At 37.7% G+C, this 26,394-nt stretch overlaps 1 protein-coding gene across 1 annotated transcript; it reads right to left on the bottom strand.

Moving 5' to 3' along the window:
• Window positions 1-1,307: 1,307 nt before the first annotated feature.
• Window positions 1,308-25,611, bottom strand: COG2 (component of oligomeric golgi complex 2). The gene is made up of 18 exons (XM_056486589.1): window positions 25,488-25,611; window positions 24,889-25,050; window positions 24,104-24,169; window positions 23,129-23,209; window positions 22,407-22,510; window positions 21,183-21,291; window positions 19,394-19,573; window positions 18,280-18,404; window positions 16,879-17,005; window positions 13,716-13,855; window positions 10,540-10,601; window positions 9,158-9,309; window positions 7,752-7,952; window positions 6,880-6,952; window positions 5,615-5,757; window positions 4,944-5,083; window positions 3,315-3,495; window positions 1,308-1,743 (listed from the first exon to the last, which is right to left on the bottom strand). Exons 1-18 carry the CDS (start codon window positions 25,554-25,556, stop codon window positions 1,642-1,644), a joined length of 2,217 nt encoding a protein of 738 aa, XP_056342564.1. The 5' UTR covers window positions 25,557-25,611; the 3' UTR covers window positions 1,308-1,641.
• Between the last annotated feature and the right edge of the window lie 783 nt (window positions 25,612-26,394).

Here is a 26,394-nt window from a genome sequence, read left to right as displayed (position 1 = left end):
AGGAAAACAGGTAGTCTGAATGTAATAGCCTCTAAGTTAGACACTTGTAGTATAAAAATTTAAAACTTCATGAGCTTTTGTTATGTAGCCCTTCACACCAGCATGGTCTGTGAAAAAAGCCAAATCAGTTAAATGAAAACATTCAAAACCCAAGTAAGAGCTAAGCTTATCCCATGATGAAAGAGGGCAGGTAAGTGCAAAGCAGTAATGAGAAACAGCAGAATACTGTTCACATGAGTACTTTATCCCAGGAGAGTTCAAATAATGTTTGGAAGTTTTGATACCCTCTAAAGAGTTAAAGCACACAGCTGTCTGTCTCAAACACTGTCAAAGCCACAGACAGAACTTGCTATAAGCCACCACAGCAGGAACTCGAGATAAGCACAGAAGGGAGGAATTTGTGACAGGAAGGTACTGATTCCAGACCTGTCAGAGGTGAAGATCTAGTTAATGCATCCAGACAAAAATTCTCTGGCAAACTGTGGGAGAGAAAGCAAGTGCTCATACTCATATCACTGCTCAAAATCACCCTAAGTTATGGGACAGAGAGAGTCTGTGACCACCACCAATCCTGATGTGCCCCCAGACTCATTTCTGGGGCCTCCCACCAAAGGACTGTGCATGATCCACAGTGCTAACAGACACTGTAGAACTCCCCCCAGGGGAGATACCAGGGCATTCCCACCAAAACCTAAACATGTATGAACCCACTGAACTCTCTGTTTTGTGGATTTCCCCAGCCCTTGATGGATCAAGACTGTGACCATCACTTTGACCAACAAACATCTAAAATGGCAACAACCAAGTCTTGTTGGTATCTTTCATCTCTACTATGGTACTATGCTGGTATCTTTTCTATCTTAGTGGTATCTTTCATCTCTACTATGCACTCATCTACCTTCTTTCTCTTTCATTCTTTTCCCTATATATTCTCCTAAGTGATATCTTTATACTTTCATATTGTTCTATTTCTATAGATAATAACCAAAACAGCTACATACCTTTCTCCCATTGCAACCAAACTGCTCCAAAATAAACCTGATATATATATAGATATATATATATATATAAATACATATAGATATATATATATATATAAATACATATAGATATATATAGATATAGCTGTCTCTCTCTCTCTCTATATATATATATATATAGATAGATACATAAACTCTGGTCACTCAGTATCCCTTCACTCCAATCAAGGGTTCTGTTAACAAGAACTTCAGTTACTTTGCCTCTGGAATGTGTTGTAACACAGCCATCAATCAATACATTTGATTCAAAAAACATATGGGACATCAAAAGTTAGAAAGACAATTTATTATATATTATTTTTAACACAGAACTTTGTTCTTGTACCTTTCAAGTTGTACAACAAAAATAAGAAAAACATTTTCTTCTACTTTTATTCTATAGTAGAAAGTTTAGAACTTTGCTTTCCATATAATGGATAAGTGATAAATTCTCAGTCTTTTGGTGATGCAAGTTTATCAAGGCAGAAGATACACTGATTTGCAGCTCGAGACACTTTAGGAAGCACTTCATTGCTATTTATTTGGTAAAATGAAGAGGAGTAAAATTCTCTCTTTCTTTTAGAGACACTGTTTATCTTCAATCACATGCTTTCAAAAAGATCTAGGATGGTTCCGTTGTAGCCTGGTCCTTGGCAGAGAGAACCAGCTCTGCAAGGGCTGAAAAGCTTTTTATGCTGCTTGTCTCCAGTCCCATCTTTCGGATCTAAAAAGATACAGAAAACCCATTAATTTTCTTTAAAACATTAAAAACCTGCTAATTATTCTACTTAAAACATTCAGTGAAGCCTATGCTTTGTCCTGCATTGACATGTGGCAAAAAACACAACTGCATATAATGCAAACTATAAAAAATTTGCATCCAACTTTGCTCAGTGAAGTCTCTCCAGTTACAGAAGTGTCTTGCAAGGGAAATATTTCACCATCTTCTAGGCAACTTGTAACTAAAGCCAGCTGGAAGTTTCCCAGTGATGCAATCAGAAAGAGAAACTTGGCTGTAGCTGGTTTTAATGCATTGATTTAAAGGGATTCTTTTTTTTCCAACTCCAAATGAAGTTTCTGGGCAATAGTTTAAAGATCAATGTGAATACATCCAGGAAGAGCCAACAGCATGAGAGTGAAAGCTTTTCAATAGGCTGCAAGAGCCTACAGTTCTAGCCTTGAACTTCCTGGGAGAGAAAACAACTCTACAATTAGAGGTTGCTGCAAGTAATTTCTTAGCCAGGAAATCCATTGCTCTGACAAAAAAGAAAAATATGGCCATGAAAAAACTAAGAGCGCAGTGAAGCAGAAAAATCTGGATCTAACTAAAACCATAATGAAGTGATTCTGAAAAGGTGTTTGCTTTTCTTTGTAACAGTCACATATACCAAAACATCTTCCAAATGATTATGAATAATCTGTCCCAGTTCAGCTTAAATTCACACTTCAGTAATGGAAAAAAAGAACAAAAGCTCAACCTCAGGCAAAAACTGACAAATAATAGTTTTTGTAAGATTTCCACAGTTCCACCCAATTGTGATTAATCTCATATCAGAGAAAAGCATCTGCTCACACACAAGCAGACTTAATCTACCTGTTATAATGCACCAACAGCATCTGCTCATAAACAAGGCCAATGACAACTCCTAGGCAACTAACAATATGGACCCTTAGTTGGAAGTTTGTTTATATCTAGATACGATTTTTAAAAATAAAGGAGTAAAAACAGCATGCTTATACAATTTAATGTAGCTACTGCATACATTTCCTGGAATATTTTCTTCTATGTTTTGCTATTTAAAATTTCATATTTGGCAATGAAAAGCACTTACAATTGTGCAGCACAACAAATCAGGCTGACATCCTCACAGCTCTTGGGAACAGACCCTGACCACGCAGAAAGTCAAGGCTGGAAACACCCCAACAGAAGGCAAACAAAGGAAGGGCCATAAAGAAGTTTCTATCAGACCTAAGTCAGGTCCCTGCCCTCTCATCTGTAAACACAGTGTTTCTTCTTAATGCTTCCAAGCACTGAACAGTACTTGAATTTTGATTAGTAAGAAATACAAGCTTTGCATTTGTATAACAAAGGACAGGAAAGCATGCATTGCTAAAGTGGTATCTATAATCACTAAGGTCTGAAATAGTTTCCTTTACACAAATGTAAAAACCCAAACCCCAAACCCACACCACCAAGGCTTTCAAGACCACAGCCTGAGTCAAGGTTCCCATTCCTCTTCCATCTCCCTTCCAAAACCATTAATAATAAAAAAAACCTCATTTCCCTTAACTTACTTGTTCTCCAAAATACTCAACGTCTAGAGCAAGCTGCAGTCGGATTTTGTTATCATCACTCATGCCCCCATTAGTACCAACAGGGTTTGAAGCTGCAGTTCTTCTGGCTTGCTTCAACCTTTTTAGACTCTCTTCCATTTTCTTAACAGAACTGAGCACATCAGATACAGTTTCATAGTACCTAAATTAAGGAAGGTTAATGAAAAAGAAAAAATTCCACTTTACAGAAGAGCCTACTTCATACACAGAAATACATCATTGGCCCTGCTGAACTATGCCAGAAGGAATGGCTTCCCTTGCAAAGAAGCTAATTATTAACATTTTCAATTAATCAGTATTTCCATTATTTGTTCCAGAAGTTAATCAGAAGATTACTATTCAGTCTGGAAGACTCCTCATCACAACATTTTTGACTTGTTCAAGATGTTTGTACTCATGGTGAGCAAGGAATGCAACTGCTAAATTTTAAACATAAAAATCAGCAGGCAAGTTATAAGTGTGTATGAGAGAGCACATGTGCACACTAATCAGAAATGCCTATTTCTAAAATGAAGAAATTTATTTAAACAGGAGTGCCAAAAAGCTGGCAGGAAAAGTCAGAAGAACCCTAACCCTAATTTAGAAATTATAGAGATAAAATAAAACACCACTGCCCATGGAGTGGGATTTACATTAAAGAAAGCATAGAATCAAACAAAGTACACATATAAACTACTCAACAAAAGTTCAAAAAGTCTTATGGACTGAAATCCCATGCCTAACTGGGAAGAGCAGATGCCCAAGACAGTGAGTTAAGAATAAGAAGAGTAAATTGTCCACAATGCAAAAAGGAAGGGGTATCCTGTGAAATTCTCTGGCAGTACTTTCAAAGAAAAGCAAGTATTGCTGTCTCATATTACATGCTTTAACTGGCAGAACCCACAGAATGCAATATTCCTGCTCAGTAAGAATTTAAAATACAGAAATAAGAATTTAAAATACAGCAATAAGAATTTAAAATACAGTAGACAAATGGAAAAAAAATCCATTACGGAACCTAATGCATATGACTACTCATGTTCAAAAGCCCTCAAGACGCTAACTAGGAAACAGAAGATCTGCTAAAGAAAGTATTGCTTTATGACTGCCTTATTAAAACTGTGAACAATTAGCTAGGTAGCTTAAAAGGCCCAAAGCTTTTTTTTAAGCCACAAAAAAGTTGGATAATTATTACATACATTAAAAACGTCAAAGGACAGTAGAACTCAAGTTCTTGAAAATTCAACCACTGTTCACTGAAAGTAACATGAGGTTAAGTTCCTAAGTCAATTCTGAAACAAAATGCACGTCTTTAGTTCACTGTTATATTCCCAGAGCTAACCAATTTTTCAAATGCCCTATTGACCATGTCATGGTTTGCACAAATCTGAGCAGGAACCAGGTCCTTGGTCCTTTGGATTCCATGCCCAGCTTTTCATGTGCTGAATACACAAGAGTAAATCCAAGGAAATATATCCCACCTAAGGAGTGCTGTATTTTAATTTTCTTTATAACTGAGTTAATTCATAGTGTTTTGGTTTTACTTGTGCCTGTTTAATGGACACTGGAATTTTTAACTAAGGCAAACAATGCTCTGTATGGTTCTCTTACTTCTGTGTGCTTTCAGAGAGAGCACCTTCCAACCACTGATGAATCATGGGCTGCTTCAAGGTATCTCTGTAGTCATTCTGCAGTCGGAAGAAGGGCTTAAGAGCACTGTCAACATAAGGTGAAGCTTTAGTTGGCACCTCCTGGTAGATGACAGAGAAACAAACCCGGGAAGAAGGAACCAGTCATTTACTTATTAAAAGTATCAACACGCAATTCTAGCACATGTCAAAATTGCTAAGCCTGTACCTAAGTAAAGAGACACATAAACCACTCAGGACAAGTCAGTGAAGAGATCATTATATAAAGGAAAGATGCCATCACAAAATTATTCAGTAGTGTTATATCACAGCAAGATATAACACAGAACAAGCTTCAAAATGACCAAAGCTTTCTCAGAGATGCATGTGCCATATTGCAATGCATATTTACCAGGGTATGGTCCTGAATGCTGTTTCTGCTTATGCTGATTCCAGAGAAAGCTGAGCAGACTCAGTGCCCAAAACAGATTATTACACCTTTGTTAAAATACCTACACCTTGTACTACACTTCACTAGGTTGAAGACATTGTCATGAGCTCTGGTCAAGCAGATATGGCAGGACAGAAGAACTCAAAACAGTCTCAGCACAGCGCTTTCTGAGATTTATTTTTTCATTTGCAACCAGTACTGACCTTGTTGGTTCTCCTATATAGTCTTGGAACTTCCAGTGCACTTTTCAGGTATGCAAAGGAGGATTCACTGAGATCCTGGATAATCCTGTTATTCAAGGTAGGCACACAGGCTGACAGAGAAGTCTTTGAATCTTCCAAGGCTCCTATTAAAGTAAAAAAGCTGAAGTTTAAACTGAGCTACCCTGCCCAATCACAACACAAATTACGTGAATCCCTTCACTCTCCTAATCCCACTCACTATCTGGTGTCAAGTACAGGATGTGATTACCAAATAAGTACACACCAGCCATTTATAAAACACTGCCAGTAACACCAACCATTCCTCAGCCAGAAACACGGACAGAGGCAAGGGAAGACAAGTGGAGTAAAGTAACATTCTCCAGGTTTGAAGTTTTTCCAGCATTAGCAATGAAGAACGCCCTTCAAATCAAAAGGCTCTGACTTTCCAAAGAAACTGTGAAATTCTCTCTAAATTCCCTAAGGAATGACTGGAATATGTTCAACTCAAAGCTGTGATTGGCAACAGACCAGGTACTGAGGAGGGGATGTGCACAAGCTCCTACACCTCTAATAGACTTGGACATCTACCAGTAGTTCTGATTTAGATATTTCAGTGGAACTCATGATGCAGAACTTCTGGCTGTGCTTGCAGACAGGGACTAGTTTACTCATGCAGTTACATGCCTAGCTTTAATTACTAAATTAAAATCAAACTCCCTATTTCACATAAAGAATGATCAGATGAAAAGAAACCAAACAAACTGAAGAGAAACCCAAAAACCAAACCAACCCAAACCAAAAATCCAGAAAGAAAAAAGGAGGTTAAAATACTGAATTGCTTCTGCCCTCTGAAGTTAAGGTATTTAACTATGATACTTTGATAACCCTCTGCCTCACATGACTCATCAGGCCTGAGGAAGAACAGCCATTTTATAAAAACATTTTAGTTTCAACTGGATAATGGAAAGCCTCTCCTTATGTCTTCCTCCCTAATTCTTTCAAAAGTTTAATTATATGAATCTTCTAGGATAAAGTCCTCACTTCCTGGAGAAAAATCCTAAAAGCACTTTAGACTCATTCAATTTTAATCACTGAATATTTTCTACATGCAACAGTTCTGATCAAGATTGTTTCTATTTAACAATTTAAACAAAAGGCAAGTTTCATTGAGTATTTTCATTCTAAATAATGAAACTGTAAAAGCTGATTTCATTTGTTTGGCAGAGGGGATCTGGGAGAAAGGGGAAGGACCCTCTCAAGTTTACCTGCAATGCAAGATATATTCTTGAAGCCAATCACTTCAAGCTTTGGTTTAATCATGTCTAAGATGTCAGGAATCTGAAAAAAAAAACCAACCCAAAACCAAGAGATATATAGAGATATAAAATGTTATAAACATTTTAATTACTTTTCCTACATCCTGTAAGTTTGAAGTGCATCACAAAGCACCCTCAATTTCTATGGTTTTACTGCATTTCTGCGCAATCAATACTAGAAGTTTACAATATCCACAGGAATTTAGGCTTACACACTAAATCCTCTACCTCACTATTGTACTCAGAGGAAATAATTCAGAATTAACAAAATCCACCTGCAATTTACAACTTCACAAATTACAGAATATTCAGCCTAACTAAAAATAAAAACACAGGAATCATCCCTACTGGGAGACAATTAACACCATTCATCTCTCCTCAAGATTTTGGAGTATATCAAGTATAATAATGATGATGATAAAACTTTTTCCACCCTCCAAGGCTAAAACCAGCAAACACTTAAAAGAGAAGGTAACATTAAAGCTGTTGCACAACACTCCAAGCTGCAACAGAGACTTTATTTGAAAAGAGGTAAGATTGGCAGTGATACTTCACACTAAGAAATTGTAGAAAGATATTCTTTTAGGAGTTAAGTCCAGCAGCTACTGTTAAAAAGAATTTAAATACCTGAAGTGGTTTGCTCATAATCTGCCATTCTAAATAAGCACAAAGTGGGCCATGTATTTCATGTATCAGACACCCCAAGTTTTAGCATTTAAGATTAAAAAATTATGGTCCATTATTTTAAACAATTTAACACCCTTACAAGATGCCAAAAACATCAATGAAGATTCTTTCTAAGTGAAGTCAAAAGCACAAACCCGATCCTGGAGTTTGTCCAGATCTGCAGCAACATGTATCAGCTGAGTACTAGATATGGAAGACAATGTCAGACTTTCTAGAGAAGATCCATTCCCTTGGTCCTCACTGGGGTTGAGGTTTAAAGAAGATTCCTTTCTACCAACTGGCACAGGTTTTTTGCTTTCCTTTGTATTCTCACTGGAAATGGGCCTTTCAGAAACCTGAAACATCAAATTGAAGTGTAAACCTAGCAATAATGAGTTCAAGATGGACAAACTGAAACAGTATATAAAGGATTTGTAAGACTTCAGCATTAGAATGTCACACTTTCAAGGGATATTACCAAATACCATTACTAAATCATGTAAAAAGTAAACTTTAAAAAAATCTGAGTGCACTACAAAGTTGGATGATTTAGAACAAATCTGTCTAACTAAGGTTAATAGAGGGCAGTCTGGTTCTGCTGTCAAACAACTCCTTTCTCCCACCTCCTCAAGCGCTCTGCTGTCAGGCAAGTGCTTCCTCTGACTACTTTTTTTTAACTCTGGTACTTATCAGTACTTTCCATGAGCTAATTTAGTTGAGAGAACTAAGTCACTGAGTCACAAAAGAAATTATAAATTGAGACCTTCCTGCTGTCTTCAACTACCAAAGGGGCATGTACAGAGAAGACAGAATCAGATCTTACTTTGAGTGACAGAGTAATAGGCAATAGATATGTACTGTAGCAAAAGAAATTCTGGTCAAATAGGAGGATAGAGCAACCAGTCATTGGACCAATGTTTGCAGGAAAGAGTGCAATCACCATTTTTAGATATGCTCAAAATTCAGCCTAAGAGGCTCTGCACAACCTCATCTAAGCTGGCCCTATTTTGAGTAGGAATTGGGACCAAATGACTTCCAGAAATCTCTTCAAATCCGAGTGGGAGCAGGCAGTACAAGAGCAAAGCACAGCTTCTCTGCTCAGCTGCAGTGATCATTGATGCCAAGTCAGCTGCCCAGGAAACCCTGGTTTTGCATTCTCAATACTAAACAACTGATCCAAATTATATTACTCCTTCTTATTTGGAGGGTTATTTTTCACCTGGCTCTGTTTCACAACTTCATTCACTCTATCAACAACACACAAAGAGAAGAAAATTAAGATTTTGGCTTCTTGTTTCAGTGGCAGAGGCAGCATTAAGGAGCATGAAGAACAGGTTTGGCAACCACCAGACAGCAGCACTGCAACAGTACTGATATTTATGACTAACCACGTATTTTGCAGTGATACTTTTTATAAGCCAAACCCAAGAAATGCTTGAAGGTTAAAAACCATTAACTTCACAAAAAACCTCTTAAAAAGAGGTCACATACTTTGCTTCAGAAAGTCTATTTTTGATGGCTATACCCCATCACCAACCCCTTAAAGCAGATGCTCCCTCACCTCGCTGATGAACACAGAGTAGCGTGCCAAGATCTGCAGGCTGAGTTTCCACAGGCGGTGCGCTAAAAGCGGTAAAAACATCTGATCTGACCAGCACTTCACAAGACTCGTCCACACCATGTGAGTGGCCAAGAGACAGAACGAGCTCCCAGCTAGAAATGATTAAGGCAACAAAGGTCAAGTTCCTAAGCACACTTTTAGAAGATGCAACATCAGTGCCGTTGCATTAGCCAAGATTTAAAAAGTAAAGTCTTCCTAAAAGATACAATCATAAGATAGAGATGTTATCAAGCATTGCCTGAAACAAACTCTTAAAATACTATCTCCTCAATGTTTTAGATTTAAAATTCCACTAAAGTCTTACTGTAGCTATGCAGGCCAAAAGCAATAAATTAGAATTTGCCTGCAATAAAGGCAGAAACAGCTTGGCCAAATAATCCACTTTAGGAAATAACATTTCCAAAATAATTTTTGGCAGTCTTTTGAAGAAGTTACATTAGATATGCCTGCTAGCCATAACATAATACTCCCTTAGCACTACACTATTGCTCCTCTCCCAGTTATATGAGATATTTGCTATAAATATTTATATAAAACACTGTACAAATATCCATATTTAAACAAAATACTTTTAAAGCAGTTTACACAGTAACATTTTAGAGAATACAGTTAGAAACATAAGGAACGTGCCCGCAAGTTTCAGGCCTATGCCTTGAAGTTGTAAGATTTGTATATTTTGTCTCCATCGGGATTTTTTTCTCCTAGTTTGCTTCAGAGGGCATGTGTGGAAACATACATACAGGCATTTAGGTAGCTCATAGCTACCTTCTTCATAAGTATTCACTCTGTTAGCTGAAATTAGTTCTTCTGATTACAATATGCTTCTAGTGCATGTTAGAAGCATATTGTAATCACCCTTATTCTTCTGTACATACCTCCTCATCTCCTCATAAATCAATGTATGTTTTTGGAGCAGACACCAACACTATGAATGACAGCAAGCCTAAATGCTGCCATTTTCACACAGCCATTTTCTCACTCTACACTGTGCTACAACAATTAAGAAAAATATGCCCTAATAACACAGCATAGCCTTTTGGTTGTCAAATGTTAACAACTCCTTCTTGCATTGAGAGGATAGTTCCATAAGTATGTTAATGACAGCTGCTAAAGAGGGGGTTTTTAAGCAAGCAAAGTGATCACCAAACAGAATTCTCACATTGCCATCTCTATAACAATGATTTATACTGTTTGATCAATAAATCAGGAAGCTCATTTGAACCACGGGATGCAAATTACTGAATACTCAAGAGCCAGAGTGATCACTGCTAATTTTACTACTGATTCCTTTACAATAAATATGTTTTGCAATAAAAGTTTACCTGGTGCTTCCTCTAGTGTATCAGAAAGTGCTTCTTCTAAGGCTCCTGCTATTTCTCTGAATCTGAGAAAAAGAAAAATTTTGAATATCACAATTCAACAGTTGCTTAAATTGATGTCTAAACATTTTTCAATGTTTACTTTAGTATTATTTCAATGTGCTATCAATGGACATAGATTTTAAACCTGGGGTTATTTTTGCCCAGCTTAACACCAGCATTCAAACACTTGAAAGACAACCTTTGACATTTTACAGGCACATACAAAGCTTATACTTTGGGATATTATCAAAGTCATAGTTGCAAACATTATAAAAAATGATAGCTGACAGGGTGACAAGCCTCAGCTTTTTGAGGAGGGAAGGTTCTGGTTTTGTTACTGTTTTTAAATGAAAAGCAAACAAATTGACACATACTTTCTTTAACCTTCAGGTATGTTGCCTGATACTGGAGCTCCAGCTTTCTACATGTTTTTTGTTAATGAGCAGTAGCATAAGGTTCAACAAACAATTCTGTACCTAATAAAAATCAATAGTTCCTCAACGATACCTGTTTTTTAAAAAACACCCTTTCAAAAATACCCCTTTTTAAAAAAAATTCATCATTCAAAGCAAAAAAAAAAAAAAAAACAAACCAAAATGACACCTCCAAAATTTTTTAGGTATAACGGCAAGGTATTAAAACCTCTGATACTTTTCCATACTTGCAGCATTTTAAGCTCCCCTGTGGGAAGTTCTGTTGTCACTAGTTTCCTCTTTTTTTGCTTTTAAATGCATTATAGTAACTCTGTAAGTCTTTCTATCAAACTTACTAATTACAAACCTGTAGGGTTTCTCTTCAAGTCTCTTAACTACCATTTCCAGATCAGGACAGGGGCCCACCTAGCTTTTCCTTGTTCAAACTCCTAATGGACTAAGATGAATGTTTAGCAACTTAACATGTTTGTGAAATAGCTTCAAAACTTCAGTTCTGCCTATGCACTGCTTCCATCAACAGAGAGTGAAAAGGATCAGAGAACAGAATAAGGTTTTTAACAATGACGTAATTTTTGCTGAGTATTTCTTACACAGAAATAATTTCCCCAGTGTGGAGTTCACTACAGTTCCACGATCAACTGTACTGACATAACTGAAAGAATGAAACATGAGAAAGTTACTGGTGCTGTTTGTGCCAGCACTGCTACAGAGGAAATGCCTAAACATCCATCTGTTCCTCAAAGGATCATTTCTAAAGGCTTTAGTACTGGCTAATTTTTCTGGGGAATTTCTGTAACTGAAAAAAGAAAGAACCAAACAATCTTAACTATAAATGCCAAAGTGTGAGATAACAGTTCAATAAAAATCTTGTATGACTTAAAGGACATAAACACACATCAAAAGAAAGCTTCCCTGATATATATAATTAATAGGTTATATTATTTTCACAATTAAGCACTATAAAATGCTTGGGCACTTCCAAAGTTAGCAGATTATTCCAATGTAAAGGAATAATATGGTTAAAGATGAATCTGTTGAATGAAAGATGAAGCTGCTGTTATCCAAACATTTCTCGAAATAGTACACTATTTAGACTTACAGTAATCTTGGATTAAAGGAAAATGTTTTTTTTAAAGTGCTTTAATCAATTAGAGCTCAGAATACTTAATGGGAAACAATTTTGAAGAGAAATAATATGCTGAAGCTCCATTTCAATTTATGAGCAAGATTATCAAAGTTTGATCAATTGGTCTCCTACTAGAAAAGTTGCACTTGAAACAAAAAGGGCAGACACAGAGACCTATTAATGATACATATCTGTTAAAAGGTTCATAATGGCTGCAGTTCCATGGACACTTTTAGTCTGTGCACCACTATGTTGTGAATATCCTGGCCTCTTCCCCTGGACCAGCATGAGTATTTGTACAGTTAAGTGGTTTGGGGAAATTGCCTGGAGTTGAACATCAGTCTTTATTTTGTTCTGAGTAACAGACCCTTATCAGTTCACTACACAACTGCTTGAACAGATGTGCAAGCAAAAAACCTAACCAGGATATCAGATGCTGTAACTACAGTTTTACAAAACACTATGAACCACCAAAACACTAAGGCCCAGCTCCCAGTCCCATGCTCCTGTCACTTATATTAACTCTACCACTCATAAGATTCCTGGACAGAATTTTTCAGCACAAGTGTGAAAAATTCAGATTCATCCTAGATTAAAGAAACTCTATGAACTTGACTATGGTAGTGTTACTGCCAATTACAGAACTGTGCAATAAAATAGGCCACTAAAGTAATTCAGTTAAAAATAAACATCAATTTCTCTTCCCCCTCTTTTGGAAATTCCACTTTTTGTTTGTTTGGTCGTTTTTTTTTTTAAGAGGCTCTCAGAAATTTTTGGACCAAGAGATATCACACATGGCCCACTTGAATCACAGCAGACTTCATCAATGGGTCCTTGCCTGGAGGGTTGCTCTCCAGCCTTACAATCAGACATGTAGGCTACACTTTCTAAAAATGGTTTTATATTCTGTTTTGTTCATTAAAATTCTAACATTACTAGAATTAAAACAGAGCTTTTTTGGGTCTCTCTGCTCTTTTCTAACTGCAAGGACTGTAAAAGGAAATCTTACAGATACATCAGACCTGCTAGTAAAATAACCTATAAGTTATTACTTAGCTCCTCTGGAATAGGGAATAGGAGGACAATATTTAGGAAAGCAATGCTACAAGACCCAGCACTTTAAAGAGTACATCCTGTGAGACAAAAAAGAATGTCAGAAACATGGCTAGATCTGGAAAGTTCCTAAGTCCCTTAGTTCTATATGTCTAAGAAAAAAGATTTCTTCCATCACAGTAAGTATTCCTCTGGATATGCACAAGTAGGATCTTTCAATACATAGCTTAGTTTAGGGAACACCGGAGAAAAAGAATTTGAAACAAAGAGCTCGAGACTTATTTAGATCTATTCCTGAAAATCTTACAAGTAACTTACCAAATTTGGTGTAACAACACAGTACATACTGAAGAGTAGTTATGTGTTTTATTGCTAAATTGTTGAAAGATATGTAAAACAGTTACTTCTCTTGTTAATTAAATTCTTAGTTTGATTTCCACTATGATTTGTTGACAAGTGAGACTTTGAACAATGAGGTGTGACCTCTATTTTTGAAAAGAGTGAACAAATAAATGCATGCCAACCTTATTTGAAAATACACAGGCAAGTTCCATTTGTTGTTAAAGCTGTGGTAAGAGGGATGAGCTCTTAAGCGTTTCACACTAGCCTGGGAGCCACACTGTCGCTCAAATTTCCGTACAAAATCCATACTGGTGGTGTATTTCTGCAGGAAGAGAAGGAGCATTCTGATCACACACAGGCTCCCAGCAAACAAGGAAGGCCACCACCCATTCAGCAGAACTCTTGTATCATGCTACAACTAAGCTTGAGGTTCAGGATGGGCTGACAGTGCCCCTTATCAACTATTCATACAAGGCTAAAAGCCTGGACTGCAGTGAAACCAAAACCAAACTAACTCAGAACTGTTACTCTATGGAAACAAAAGCACAGGACACTTCTAAAAAGCACAAAGCTGTCCAAGCACACTGATCAAGAGATTAGCGAGTATTTCTCAGCTCAATCACTGGGGTGGTGCTGCACTAACTCTGTACTAACAGAATCAGGTGCAGCAGATAAGAGTATATAATGAACAGAAATAATCAGGAATGAAATTCATAAGTACACATAGCCAACCACACACAAGAATGGAAGCAAAATATTTTTGTCTGTTACACAGGACCTGTATTATAAGAATTTCTAGATCTGTTTCCCTAAAAATGTTTTGCAAATATCAAATATATGCAGAAGAACTTCAAACAATTTCAGATAAACTAACTTCAACCAGTGTATACTTCTAATAACATGTCTTTTAATAGTATTAAGCTGGTTGCAAGCAAAAAAAAATTACATTAATCCTCAAACATACTGTGGATTTGGTCTCAATGGTATGAGAAAATTGAAAATAATGAAATAATTAATTAAATCATGCACAAAGCAGAAAGCCAAACACTTTATGAAAACCTGGAGTAAAATAGTACAAAAAATGTTATTTCATACAAAATTGACCTTGCTAACAAACCACAAAACTTATGTAAATAAATTTAAAATCAAAACACATCGACATTTAAAATTACTTCTATGGAATAAAAACTAGTTTGGTTTCTGTGCAAATTTCTTCTATTTAAAAAAAAAAAAAAAGAAAAAAAAAAAAAAAGAAACAGCCATAAAACCTATATATATTCTCGTAAGTAGGGGTACTGAATTAATGAAATAAGCCTGACAATCTCTCAGTGCTTCTGACTTCACTGCAGGGTTAGGGTTCAACCCATAATCCAGAGCACTGTGGGAGTGACGTGATTTTGCCTCTTGTTAAGCAGTAAAACATTACTGGGAGAAGCCCCTGCACTGCTGCTTAGAGGGTCTGCTGTCAAAAACTCTCCTGTGAACAAAGGACATGAACTGCCACGGGGATGCTTTCGCATTGTGTATCTCAGTAAGTTCGTAACTTTCTGTTAAAGGTATAACTATGGAACATCTTTCTTGTGACACGGCAGTTTCAGTGTCAAGACAGTATTCTGAAAAATACACACAAAAGCTTTTAAGTAGCTACTTTTCTCCTAACTTGTGTATTTATAACACAATGGACCCATAAAAGGTATGGGAGTTAGACCCAGACTGAATGACAGATTGGTTCTGTTTAAGGCCTCCTTTCTAAGATACTAAAACCAGCACTGTAAAAAGGCAAACAAGTTGTTAATGCTCTGCTACCCTAAGTGTAAGTCAGAGACATAAACCAAACGCTCTGTAAACACCTATCACTTTCAAAACAGAAGGCACTTCAAGAGAGATTTATTTCATTATTGAGAATATTATTTCCAGGAGAAGGAACTAACTGCAAGATTGGGTCCTATTTCATCTTCTAGGACTGGATTGTTGGCAGCACAGTTATTTAAGTAAAATTGGGAAGCAAAATGCAGCCATTTTCAAACAGAGAAATCTAAGCCAAACCTTGAATGTTTAGGGATAAAAGAAGTGTTCTTTTTAAATACCCATAAATCTACACATCTAACTCAAATAAGGGCACATCAACATAAAACAGTTTAAAAATACCACCTCACACAAACATTTATTTTAACATACTTGATTATCACCAGTCTGATTTTTAAAGGATTTAAAACAAATGTTTCAATCCCTCTCTCTTCTCTACACCTAAACTACCCCTGAACAAATAATACTGTACAGTCAAACTTTTCAGCATTAAACTCATACATAGATACATATGCAAATATGTAAATCTTAAATTCCAAGAAAAAATACCAAAGTGTTTAGCAAAAGCAGTTTTGCAGGAACACATGAAGAATCACATGCCTTATAAACCTCCAATGGCAAATCAACACCTCCTAAAGTCATCTGCTCTGATACGCAACAATGCCTTCCTTCAGACGATTTATCACTGCTTCCCTTCTCTATCTTGAAAATAAAATGTTTCATACCAGTCACAAGTCAAACTGCCAAGGGAAAAAAATCCAAATTTTTCTGTAATCATGGTTAAACACAAGCAGACAGGACATGAGGAAAAGCAGAAAGTTCGTATTTTCTATTTGTGACATACTGTAAAGCACTGCCAGAGCCAATCTTCATACTAGACCAAGAAATCTATTTCAACATTAGTAAAAGATGACGTTTTAGAGACAGAGCAGAACCACCAATAAAGAAACTACAAGAGTGACAAGTACTTTAAATTCATTATTTAATATAAGCTTGTGATACCAGAGAAATACTAGCTCTGTTTTCTAAACCTGATGGCACTGCCAAGTATTTTCAGGTTTTAGTTGACTTGTATTTATAATCACAACATAATCTGCAGTACTGCAACAGAGCAAAAGCTAAAACAAGCCAGTGAACAAAGAATTTTTTAAATCTTTCCATAGTAAAAAACAAGTTGCAACCCATGTATTTAATTGATACGACAGCTCCTGCTATACAGAAGTTCTAAACTTGAGTGAACACTGGAGTCATCCACTCCCACCCTGAATTACATTGCAATTCTACTCCCAAAATGAACACTAATTCATATGACTAAATGGTGTCCAATAACTTCTGTATGAGATTTCCTAACAAACCTGAGGGGAGAATTAATTCCTATGAAAATTGAACCAAGTGGTTTGAGATAACTTCCTCTTCCAAGCCATGCTACAACATGAATTTAGACAAAAGCAGCAGGGGGGAAGAAGCTAGAGAACATGACTCTCTCAATTCTCGTGTGTGTCACAGAAATTAGAAATGGAAAAAATGAAAATTAATTACCTCATGAAACACATCTGGGTTTCCGGGGTTAAAAAGTGATGGTAGTTTCTCTTCCAAACCGCGCACTATTTCTGGCCACACCGAATTCACTAAGAAATCATATCCAGGAACAATATCTGCTTTTTCACTGAAAAAATTGCAATTATTCCATGGTTATATTTTATTACCAGGCTTCTATTTGGAGGCAGGAATTACTAAAACATAGGCACACTGCACTAGATGAAATGCAATGAAATTTTTTTACGTTATTTACTCTGATTCACTTAAACTGTTCTTCCTTTGAAGATTCCTTATCTGATTCCACAGTCTCATCAAATCCACGGTGTTTTCTGTAACTCTCAAAGTGTTTTAAAAATTTATCATTATCTATTTTGCTGGAAAATTTGTACATTTCAGCTGAGAAATCCTATTATTATTGGCATAAGTCAAGTTTCAATAGCTCCAAACTTCCAAGACCTACCAAGTAGGAATGTGACTAATGTAAAGAGAAGAAGAACCTTTTCCTAATTGTTCCAAACTGTATTTATACATATTGTGTTTGATCAAATGATTAAAAGCTACCTTGATTATGAAAACTTAAAAATTGAGAGCAGAAGAGATAAAAGCATTCCATTCCAATTTAGTACACCACATTACAAAGAAGAAGCATTCCATTATTAAGAAGAATGATTAAAACTTGCTGAGGGATTAAAAGAATTTAAATGTTAGTAAAACTCAGGAGTCATAAAAAGCTCAGCAATGGATGACTAATTAGAAAAGTAATTCTGCACTCTCCAGGGGCTACATCCATAGTTCTGCTAATTACAGCAGCCTACCATATTAACCATCCTGCAAACAGATGAATAAATGGATACAATCCAGTAGACCTGAATTATTTAAGCTTGAAAACAGGCAATTTAATTGCATAAGGAATTAAGCACTTTTTGAGAACACAGTGGAAGCACAAATCAATTAAACCTGTAGTTTTGGTACACACAATAAATCAGTCAAACCTCTGAGGATCATCCCCACTTTTCTGATGTGCACTAACAACTCAATAACTTCTGAACTTGTATTTTAATGGCATTATTATGCTCTTGGATGAAATGTACAATCATATTTAATGGGTTCAAAAAAACAAGTTATCTGACACATTGTATTATTATGCACAGGACTCGCTTCTACTACTGAAATACAGGATTGTCTTTGTTTCCTCTGAAGGTCTGGGCAGCACCAGGAAAGTCTGTCCACTGTTTTGTTTTGAAAAACACAGACATGAGATAGAAATCAAACTTGACTATGAATCTTCAGGAAGGGCCAGATAAATCATTAGTGCATGAAAGCTGATAATGCAAAGGATTTCAAAGCATACAATACTTGTTGGAACTTCAGTGCAGCTGAGAGAAAGCCCAAGATACTTACCTGGAAATTGCTCCTCCCGTTACTTCCCGCAGGAGACGACAATGATGAGGAACAAACTCCAACAGCCTATTGTACATAGCCTGGAGGCCATTAGGGTGGGATTGCACATACTGCTCCACCATCACCTGCCAGGAACAGCTCAATGTTAAATGCCAGAAAAGTGAATATAAAATATGCTGTAATGCAAAATTCTTAACATTGTAACCTCAAATACTGCGATAGTCAGTCTATTACTTTTTTAAAATTATATTTTCCAAGTATAACTTGCCAGCTTGAATTATTACTTCCTTTAAAGCAGCACTCTTAACTGCCAAGACTGGCCCAAAAATGGGAAGGAGCTCCTTTCTCTTAAATGTAAGTCACTGTACCTGGCTCTCAAACCACAGCCACATCACTGTCACCTGAAGCAGTCTGTCAAATTAAACAGGCAACTGGTAAAAGCTAATCAAACTCACAATAAAGTAAAAACTCCTTCTAAATGCAGATGTGGTTGGTCCAATCCCAAACACAGGCAAGCCAAAGGAAACAATCTTCTGTGACATTGCTAAGCCTTTAATGCAGCTAGCAAATCAGTTTGTCTGGACAGTACCTCATACTCAGTGAAAAGGGATAATCTCTGCCATAAAGAGAAAGACAGTAGGAAAAGAACAATAGCTTGTTTCTTGGTATTCTTCCACACGTCTGAACACATTTGCCTCTTGCTACATAAACAAGTGGAATGGTGCAGAAGTGGTGAAAGAATAGACCCTGAGAAAACTGAGGGGAAAGTGACATGTTCCACACTGCAGCAGCTGTTCCAGCACTTAGGAGACACCCAATGGAAACCTGTCCTAAGCAGGAGAGGTTTGGTTTTTGATTCTTTAGCCCAAGAAAAAAAGGAGGTTAAAAAAAGAATCCCAACTGGATATAACCTGAAATTGGTGACAGGCAGGTAGGAGAATTCCTCCATCCTTTGTTTGTTATATAGCAAGAGCAACCAAAGTGACATTTTGTTGGAACTCAGTTCTCTTGCTCTCTCCACAACGATATTTTGAAGCTGCCAACAAAAGCTGGAGATTCACAGGAAAAATAAACATGTTTGGAAAACAACTGCAATCTTTTTATGTTATCTTACCTCATCTACATAAGGTTTTACAAGCACTTGACCAACTAATGCCTCTGCATCTCGTGTTTTGTCAATTGTTGCATAAGTGCGCAGACAGTGGCGTATTATGTCAACATTTGAAGTTTGAAGGCCTTCCAAGAGCAGCCCTTCCAGAGACTGCTGCAACATGGCTGTTATTCCAGCTATACGCTACAAAGAGAGAGAAAATAAAAAGCCAAAATCAAAGCCTTGTCATCATTGTTGAAGTAAATTCATCCAGAAGTATCTAACTCGGCTTTCTATCCTCACTTGAAAAGTACAAAAGTTTTGATAACTGCCAGTGTTGAATGAACATTAACACAAACTTAATGGGTTACTGATGCTATGTAAGATAGGAATTATTATGATAAAACTAAAGGCAATTATTTTCTTCTGTATGTTTTAAGTTATATGGTAACTTACATCAGGTCTGCTCTATCCTGAGGAAATAAGTCAATAATTGTTCCTTGCTCAACTGAACCAGTATGTGACAATACACAAAAGATTTACAATAAGTGACCAGGGATAACAAGTGTAGCATTTATCCCTCACTGTCAGAGACTAAACAGACAGCGTGTACCGAGCAGTACTTGTCAAATTACCACAAACCAATGACAACAAGTGATACTAGCAAAAACCAAAGCAATTAGATTCCTTCTGGCTTCTGCCAAACAGCTTCTTCAGTCTATATATACTCTCCTTTCAGCAAACCATTTTTCCTGATCTCCCATGACTGGATCCAACTCATTGCTACAATACCTCCAGATATACTCCTGGCCCAAGATGGTCCCTACAACTCTGTATTTGAAGGAAGTTCAGCAACACACATTAAGGTAGTCAGAGTTGAACCATGAATATAGCTCAACAAATAGACAAATTTCTTCCCTCCCTTTTTACATGCGATATTGTATCCCTTCATCCTAAAATGATTCACAGGATTTGTACTGAATGTGCAAAGTCAGGAACCAACTGCTGCCTAGTCATGAAAGCTACGTTCTGATGAGCCTTAGCAACAACAGGTACAGGACAGAAATCCTGGCAAACACCACTGAGGAAGCTACATAACAAATGTTTTGTAACAACATGATTCCATGGATGTCGGGAGCTGAAACAAGTTTCTACTGCCAACAGGCAGAGGCACAAAGTGAAAAACTGGAACTACCTCACTAGCTTGAAAGCCATTAAGAATGACATCCTCATGCTAATCAGCTTAAGGCTGATCATTACCCCACAATCACAGCTTTCTTTAAGCACAAGTTTTCATTTATTCCCTCTCCCCACTGAATTAATAAAAAAAAAAAGAAATCCCACCAAAACACCAATTAATCTTTTAATGTAGGTAAAACAGTATACTGGGAGATTAGTAATGGCCAGCATAATTTCATGAGAAGACAAACTTGAATATACTCAAGCCAGCCACTGTGTAGGCATATTCCAGTTATATTCTGTTCTGTACACTGCAGCTAACAAAGCCAACATAAATCTCTAGAATGGGGCCTCAGTATTAGTAAGCAGACAAACTGTAAGAGACATTAGGCTGACAAAAATGTTTGTCATATTTCCTACTCCTATTCTCAGTAATTCATCCTAAACAAGTAAGCAAACAGGGCATAAATGCTCAGAAAAAGCAATAGCTCTAGTCAACTCATAAAAATGACCTCAGGAAATCAATTTTTCTCCATAAATTAATTCAATAAAACTCTGTGGAAACAGGCATTTGTCTACCAGTTATACTGGTTTTGCTTGACTGTGCAAGTGTTGAGTGTCATGCAATACTTACTGGTCTCACTTTGTCTAAAAGGGGCATTCCTTTGCTTTGTACTGCATGAAATTGTAGTTGATTAAATTCTGTGGCAATTCTCTCTAAAACTTGTCCAGTTAGAAGTGGACTAGAAGAGAGATGATACAAAATGAGAATACACAGTTAGATCCTTTCAAACCAACTCACTCTCATATGTAACAGATAGACAGAGCTCTCCCCCAATTTTTTGTAGTTTAAATATTTTAAATTCTGATAGGTACTACTGTAATTATTGCAATCAAGCAATAACGATCTGGAGCACACTACATGATTAGCACTTTTTTGCAGCTCTAATATGAAGTGGGAGAAGCAGAAGCTAAGAGGAACATAAGCTCTTGCCTCAGCAGTATAAAGCACCTTTTTCTAGACGGCAGCTTTATTATCACATGAAAAGTCAGTCTTAAGAGAGCTCAGAAACTGCACTTCTCAAGTCCACATAATCCCAATAATGAGCCAAATTTTCAGTTGTTCAAGTATGATCTTAACTGCAAATTTAATTCAGCAAAGTGCCTCACCTGACTGAAAACCTCTGCTTTTGTCCCTCTAGGTATCAACCCACTTTTTGGTACACCTATCCCCCACTACCATGTGATCCAACACACTGAGCTGAAGAGACAGTCTCCCTCTGTGTCCTCCTCCAGCTTAAACTGTACTTGCATCCCAATCAAGCCTAAGTGCATGACTGGCACATCAGCTCCAAAACTGGCTGAAAGACATCTTGCAATCCTCAGCAAAGGCAGAGGTTTGACTGGAATTTGTCACAAACCTTCCTTCTACTAGGTTTGCCTTGCCTGCCTTCAGCTGTTCTTAAAGCAGTTCTTTCACTTACACATAAGCAAAACTATTGTGTTTCACCTACAAATGACATTGGAATAAACTGTAGAGAGTATTTCAGACATGAAGGATTAGTGACTTCCAATAAAATAAAGTTAAATAAAATAACTGCACACCAACTTCAAAAAACTTGCTTTCTGAAAGCACCACGAGTAATTTGGAACTTTGGAGTCTGAGTTACATGTTCTGTGAATGACTGGCTTGCAGAAGACGAAAATCAAGGAAATACTAAAATTACAGTAATTTATTCCATCAGCATTACATTTCTAAAGATACATCGTACTACTTTTAAATTCACCTTCAAAAACACCATGAAATTAAGTTAGTCCCATCAATTACAAACAAAAATGAACATCAGAATTTTTTTACCTGTTTCCCTCTAATGAGGACAATTCTTTAGAGCCTTGGGAATGTAGAATCTTCTCAATTTTCTCAACAGACTGAATAACATGAATAAGTCTCAGGACACACATCTGTAATTAAAGAAAGATTTTTCGTGTCTAACCCCAATCCCAATTGACATCACTTAAAGAAAATATTTTAGATGGTATCTTAGTTCTTTGAGCTTTTTCTAGTTTAAGTTTTATCCCTTTATCTTAACACTTGAATCATGTCTCAGCTGAAGTATTGCTCACATAAGTCCATAAAACACCAGAAATAAAGGTTTGTCGCAGATGTAGGACAGTTGTCCTATCCCTGATGTTCTTCAAAGTTAAGCACAAAAACAAATGTCAGTGTGTCTCCTGCTTATAAAAATTAAACAGCTGTACTTCAATTCCATTCATAATAAGTAAGTTTATATGCTACTGCAGTCAGAAACTAGAGCAACTCTACCTAAAAAAAAAAAAATCCAAATAAATCAAACATGTGTTTTGGGCAACTACAGTAAAATAAAGATTTATGATCAACAAGACCCTGTAAAATATGAAGTCTGTCAACCAAAACGTCAATATATTTTACAAGTACAAAATCCTGCACAGTGCACATCTAGACAGACTTGGACTTTCTAAATTTCATTTTCTCTGGATTAATGGCAAAAGCAAAGTCATCCTAAGAATGATCTTTTAAAGGTAGTAATTTATCTGTTGTACCTTTTTTCTTCTAATATCTTCTTGTTTAGTCATCCGGTCATCTACTGCTTGAATTCCTTCACTGACACATGACCTAAGACTCTGAGAGGAAAAATCAGTATGTAGCTTGTATATATGCATTTAAGGGTTGAAAAAAAAATCATTAAAAAAAACCTCTAAACTTAAAGACACAGATTAGTAAGATTATAGGACTAATAAAAGCTACAGTACATCAAGTGAAAAAGTCAAAAATATAACTAAATAACTGAAAGTAGAACCTGCTCCTTAGGTATTGCCACTGCAAATGTAATTATTTCCAGCAGAACTGTTCATTTTAGTACCTCAGAGAGAACAAATGACCATTGCCTATACACAGGCAATCAACCCATTATATTTTTATGTCTTGCAACTGAAGTTATAATTCAGCTTTTAATAGCCTTTTTCTTGTAATAAGGATTTCTCTAAGCTACCCTGTTTTCTGTTAGATATGAAGTGTGTGATAGTTTGAAAGGACATTTATGCAGCAAGCATTCCCTTGAATCGAGATGATAAAAAATTGCCCCTTCCTATAAATACCAATTCAGTGTGGAAGAGCCAGAGTAAGATCCACCATCAAAAGGGTGATGTTTTATGGTTAAACCACACACTGAGCAAAATAAATCCATAAATGGACTGTGCTGCATCTGAATTTTCTGCCATCTTTAAGTTAAGCAAATATTAAAACAGTTTCAAGATATTTCCAAAGAATTGTCTTGTAAGAATCTATTCACTTGTCAAATTTAAGAAACTCTCTATCTCTTGATTGAAATGCACTATAGGAAACATATATTTCCTGCTTGAAAACACAATGCCTCTCCTACCAGCAATCTAGAGTCATCAATTTTCAAAGAGAAGTTTATTGTAACAAACATTAACTTGAGTAGGAGATGTTCTGTACATCATGTGAGAGTGAGCTGAAGTTTACCAAGCTGCTGACAATGATTGTTCTGAACATACCATAACTTCTTCCCTTAACTGTCCCAAGGGTACTGAGAGCTGATTGAGGGCCTTGTCCATGCCAACCTGAAGAAATTGCCACAAACACATTTATTACTTATTTTATAAGATCATATGTGAATTACTGACAAAGCCTATCATTTTACAGATACTAAAAGAGAATTGAGAAAACATAACTTTCTTTACAATTTCCAGTTTTAAATTTAATGTAAAAGTATCTCATATACAGGCATTAAAATATGAGACTGGTTTCACATAAAGCCAAAAGAGAAACAAAATTTCCACCTATGGAAATTTTTCCTCTCAGAAATATGTTAAGTCTCAGTCTTTGAATCTGTATAATTGGAAAAATTACAATTTTCAGACACAAAGTGGGGGGTTTTTAAAGATACTTTGACTATACAAAAAGTTTAAAGATTCCTAAAAGAGTCTTTTAGAACAGCCTTACTTTTTATCATTGCCATTTTATTTTAGTAATTTATTTCCTTCGGTTTTAACAGCGCTGCCCGTTTGAAACAAAGTGTGCCCTGAGTCTAACTCCCTAATGAATCAGCTTTTCAAGACAAAATGCATACATCTAAAACATTTATTACAGGCCAACAGCAATTCTGTACAGCAGCTAAGCTCTACAGGAATCGTGTCTCAGTGCAAGGATTAGAGACCTCAGTTTAAGATGCCTTAAAGCATAAAATGCCAAAATAAAAGCCATATGCTTTTCATATGAAAAATAAAAATCCATGAACCATATCACGCTTGAACTACTCAATACAATCAGTAACACTTACTAGATTTGTTGAGAGGTTAACAAAATCTGCATAGTCTTTATTGATGAGTTCTACCATAGCAGTTTTAAGGAGTTTGTAATAGAGCTCCAGATCCTCCCTGAGCTCTTCCAACTGCACACGTTTCCTGCAGTCTGACACAAAATGATCAACATCAAAATCCGCCTGAAAGTGAAACAGGAAAGAGAGGAGGATGTAAGCAAACAGCTCACACAAGGAACACACCCAAAATAAAGTACTCCATATGCCTGCGAGTTGACCAAACTAATGCTCTATGGGGCAAAAGGCTTCTTAACGCAGTGTCGGGGGGCTGAATATCTAAAGACCAGCTTTCCAAAATATTAAAAGACTTAAAAAACCAAACAGAAGCAGCAGCCAAGAGTCGAAATTCAGTGCTGAGAACTACTCTAAGCTCTGCAAGCAGCGAGGCCTCTGCTCCGGCACGGCCGCCTCCCGGATCCCGGTCAGGGACACCCTCGGCGCTCCCCGCAGCCCCGGCCGGGGCAGGGCCCTGGCGGAGCTGCAAATTCCCGGCCAAGGCTCCGGGCCGCTCTGTCCCGCAGCGAGCCCGCCACCCCCATCCTCAGGAGGCCCCTCCGCACCTTCATGAACTCGTCCTTGTCGAAGCAGAGGTTCTCGGGGCCCCGCGGCAGGTTCATCCTGGCCTCCATGGCGGGCCGCCGCCCGCACCGCCCCTCGGCCAGCGCGGCACCGCCGAGCGCGGCCGCCAGCGCAGCGCCCCCTGCCGGGCTCCGGGCGGCGCTGCGGCGGGGCCGGCGGGGCGCGGGCCTTCGGGCCGGCCTGCAATGCTCGGCTCATTGCAATGCCCTTCTAATGTCCAGTCTAAACTTTCCCTGGCGCAGATTGAGGCCATTTCCTCTCGTCTCGGAAGTACAGGCCGATGCCCATCTGGATACCCTCTCCTTTCAGGCAGGTGTAGAGAGCAGTGAGGTCCTCCCAAGAATCCTTTTCCCCAGGCTGAACACCCCCAGCTCCCTCAGCTGCTCCTCACACCTGTGCTCCAGACCCTTCCCCAGCTCCATCACCCTTCTCTGGACACACTCCAGCCCCTCAGTGTCCTTCCTGAGCAGAGCTGGTCGCTGAACTCAAGGTGCAGCCTCACCCGTGCCCAGTACAGGGGCAGTCCCTGTCCAGTCCTGCTGAACACGCTGTCAGTGATCCAGGCCAGGATGCCATCGGCCTTCTTGGCCACCTGGGCACACGCTGGCTCGTGTTCTGCTGTCAACCAGCACCACCAGGTCTCCTGCCACTGGGCCTCTTTCCATCCACCTTTCCCCCAGCCTGTAGTACTGCTTGGGGTTGTGGTCAAAGTGTCAGAGCCGGCACTCAATACTCGCTCCCAACTTCATGTCCTGTGTATTTACAAAGGGTGAACTCAATCCCCTCATCCACATCATCCAGCAGCACTAGCACTGTAACCCCTAAACCACTAAGCCATGTCACCCTGAGCCAGATCCAGATGCCTCTTGATTCCATCACTTGCCTGGG

This window comes from Oenanthe melanoleuca, chromosome 3 (assembly GCF_029582105.1).
Source record: "Oenanthe melanoleuca isolate GR-GAL-2019-014 chromosome 3, OMel1.0, whole genome shotgun sequence".
NCBI classification, from domain to species: domain Eukaryota; kingdom Metazoa; phylum Chordata; class Aves; order Passeriformes; family Muscicapidae; genus Oenanthe; species Oenanthe melanoleuca.
This window is presented reverse-complemented; position numbering and strand designations above follow the sequence as displayed.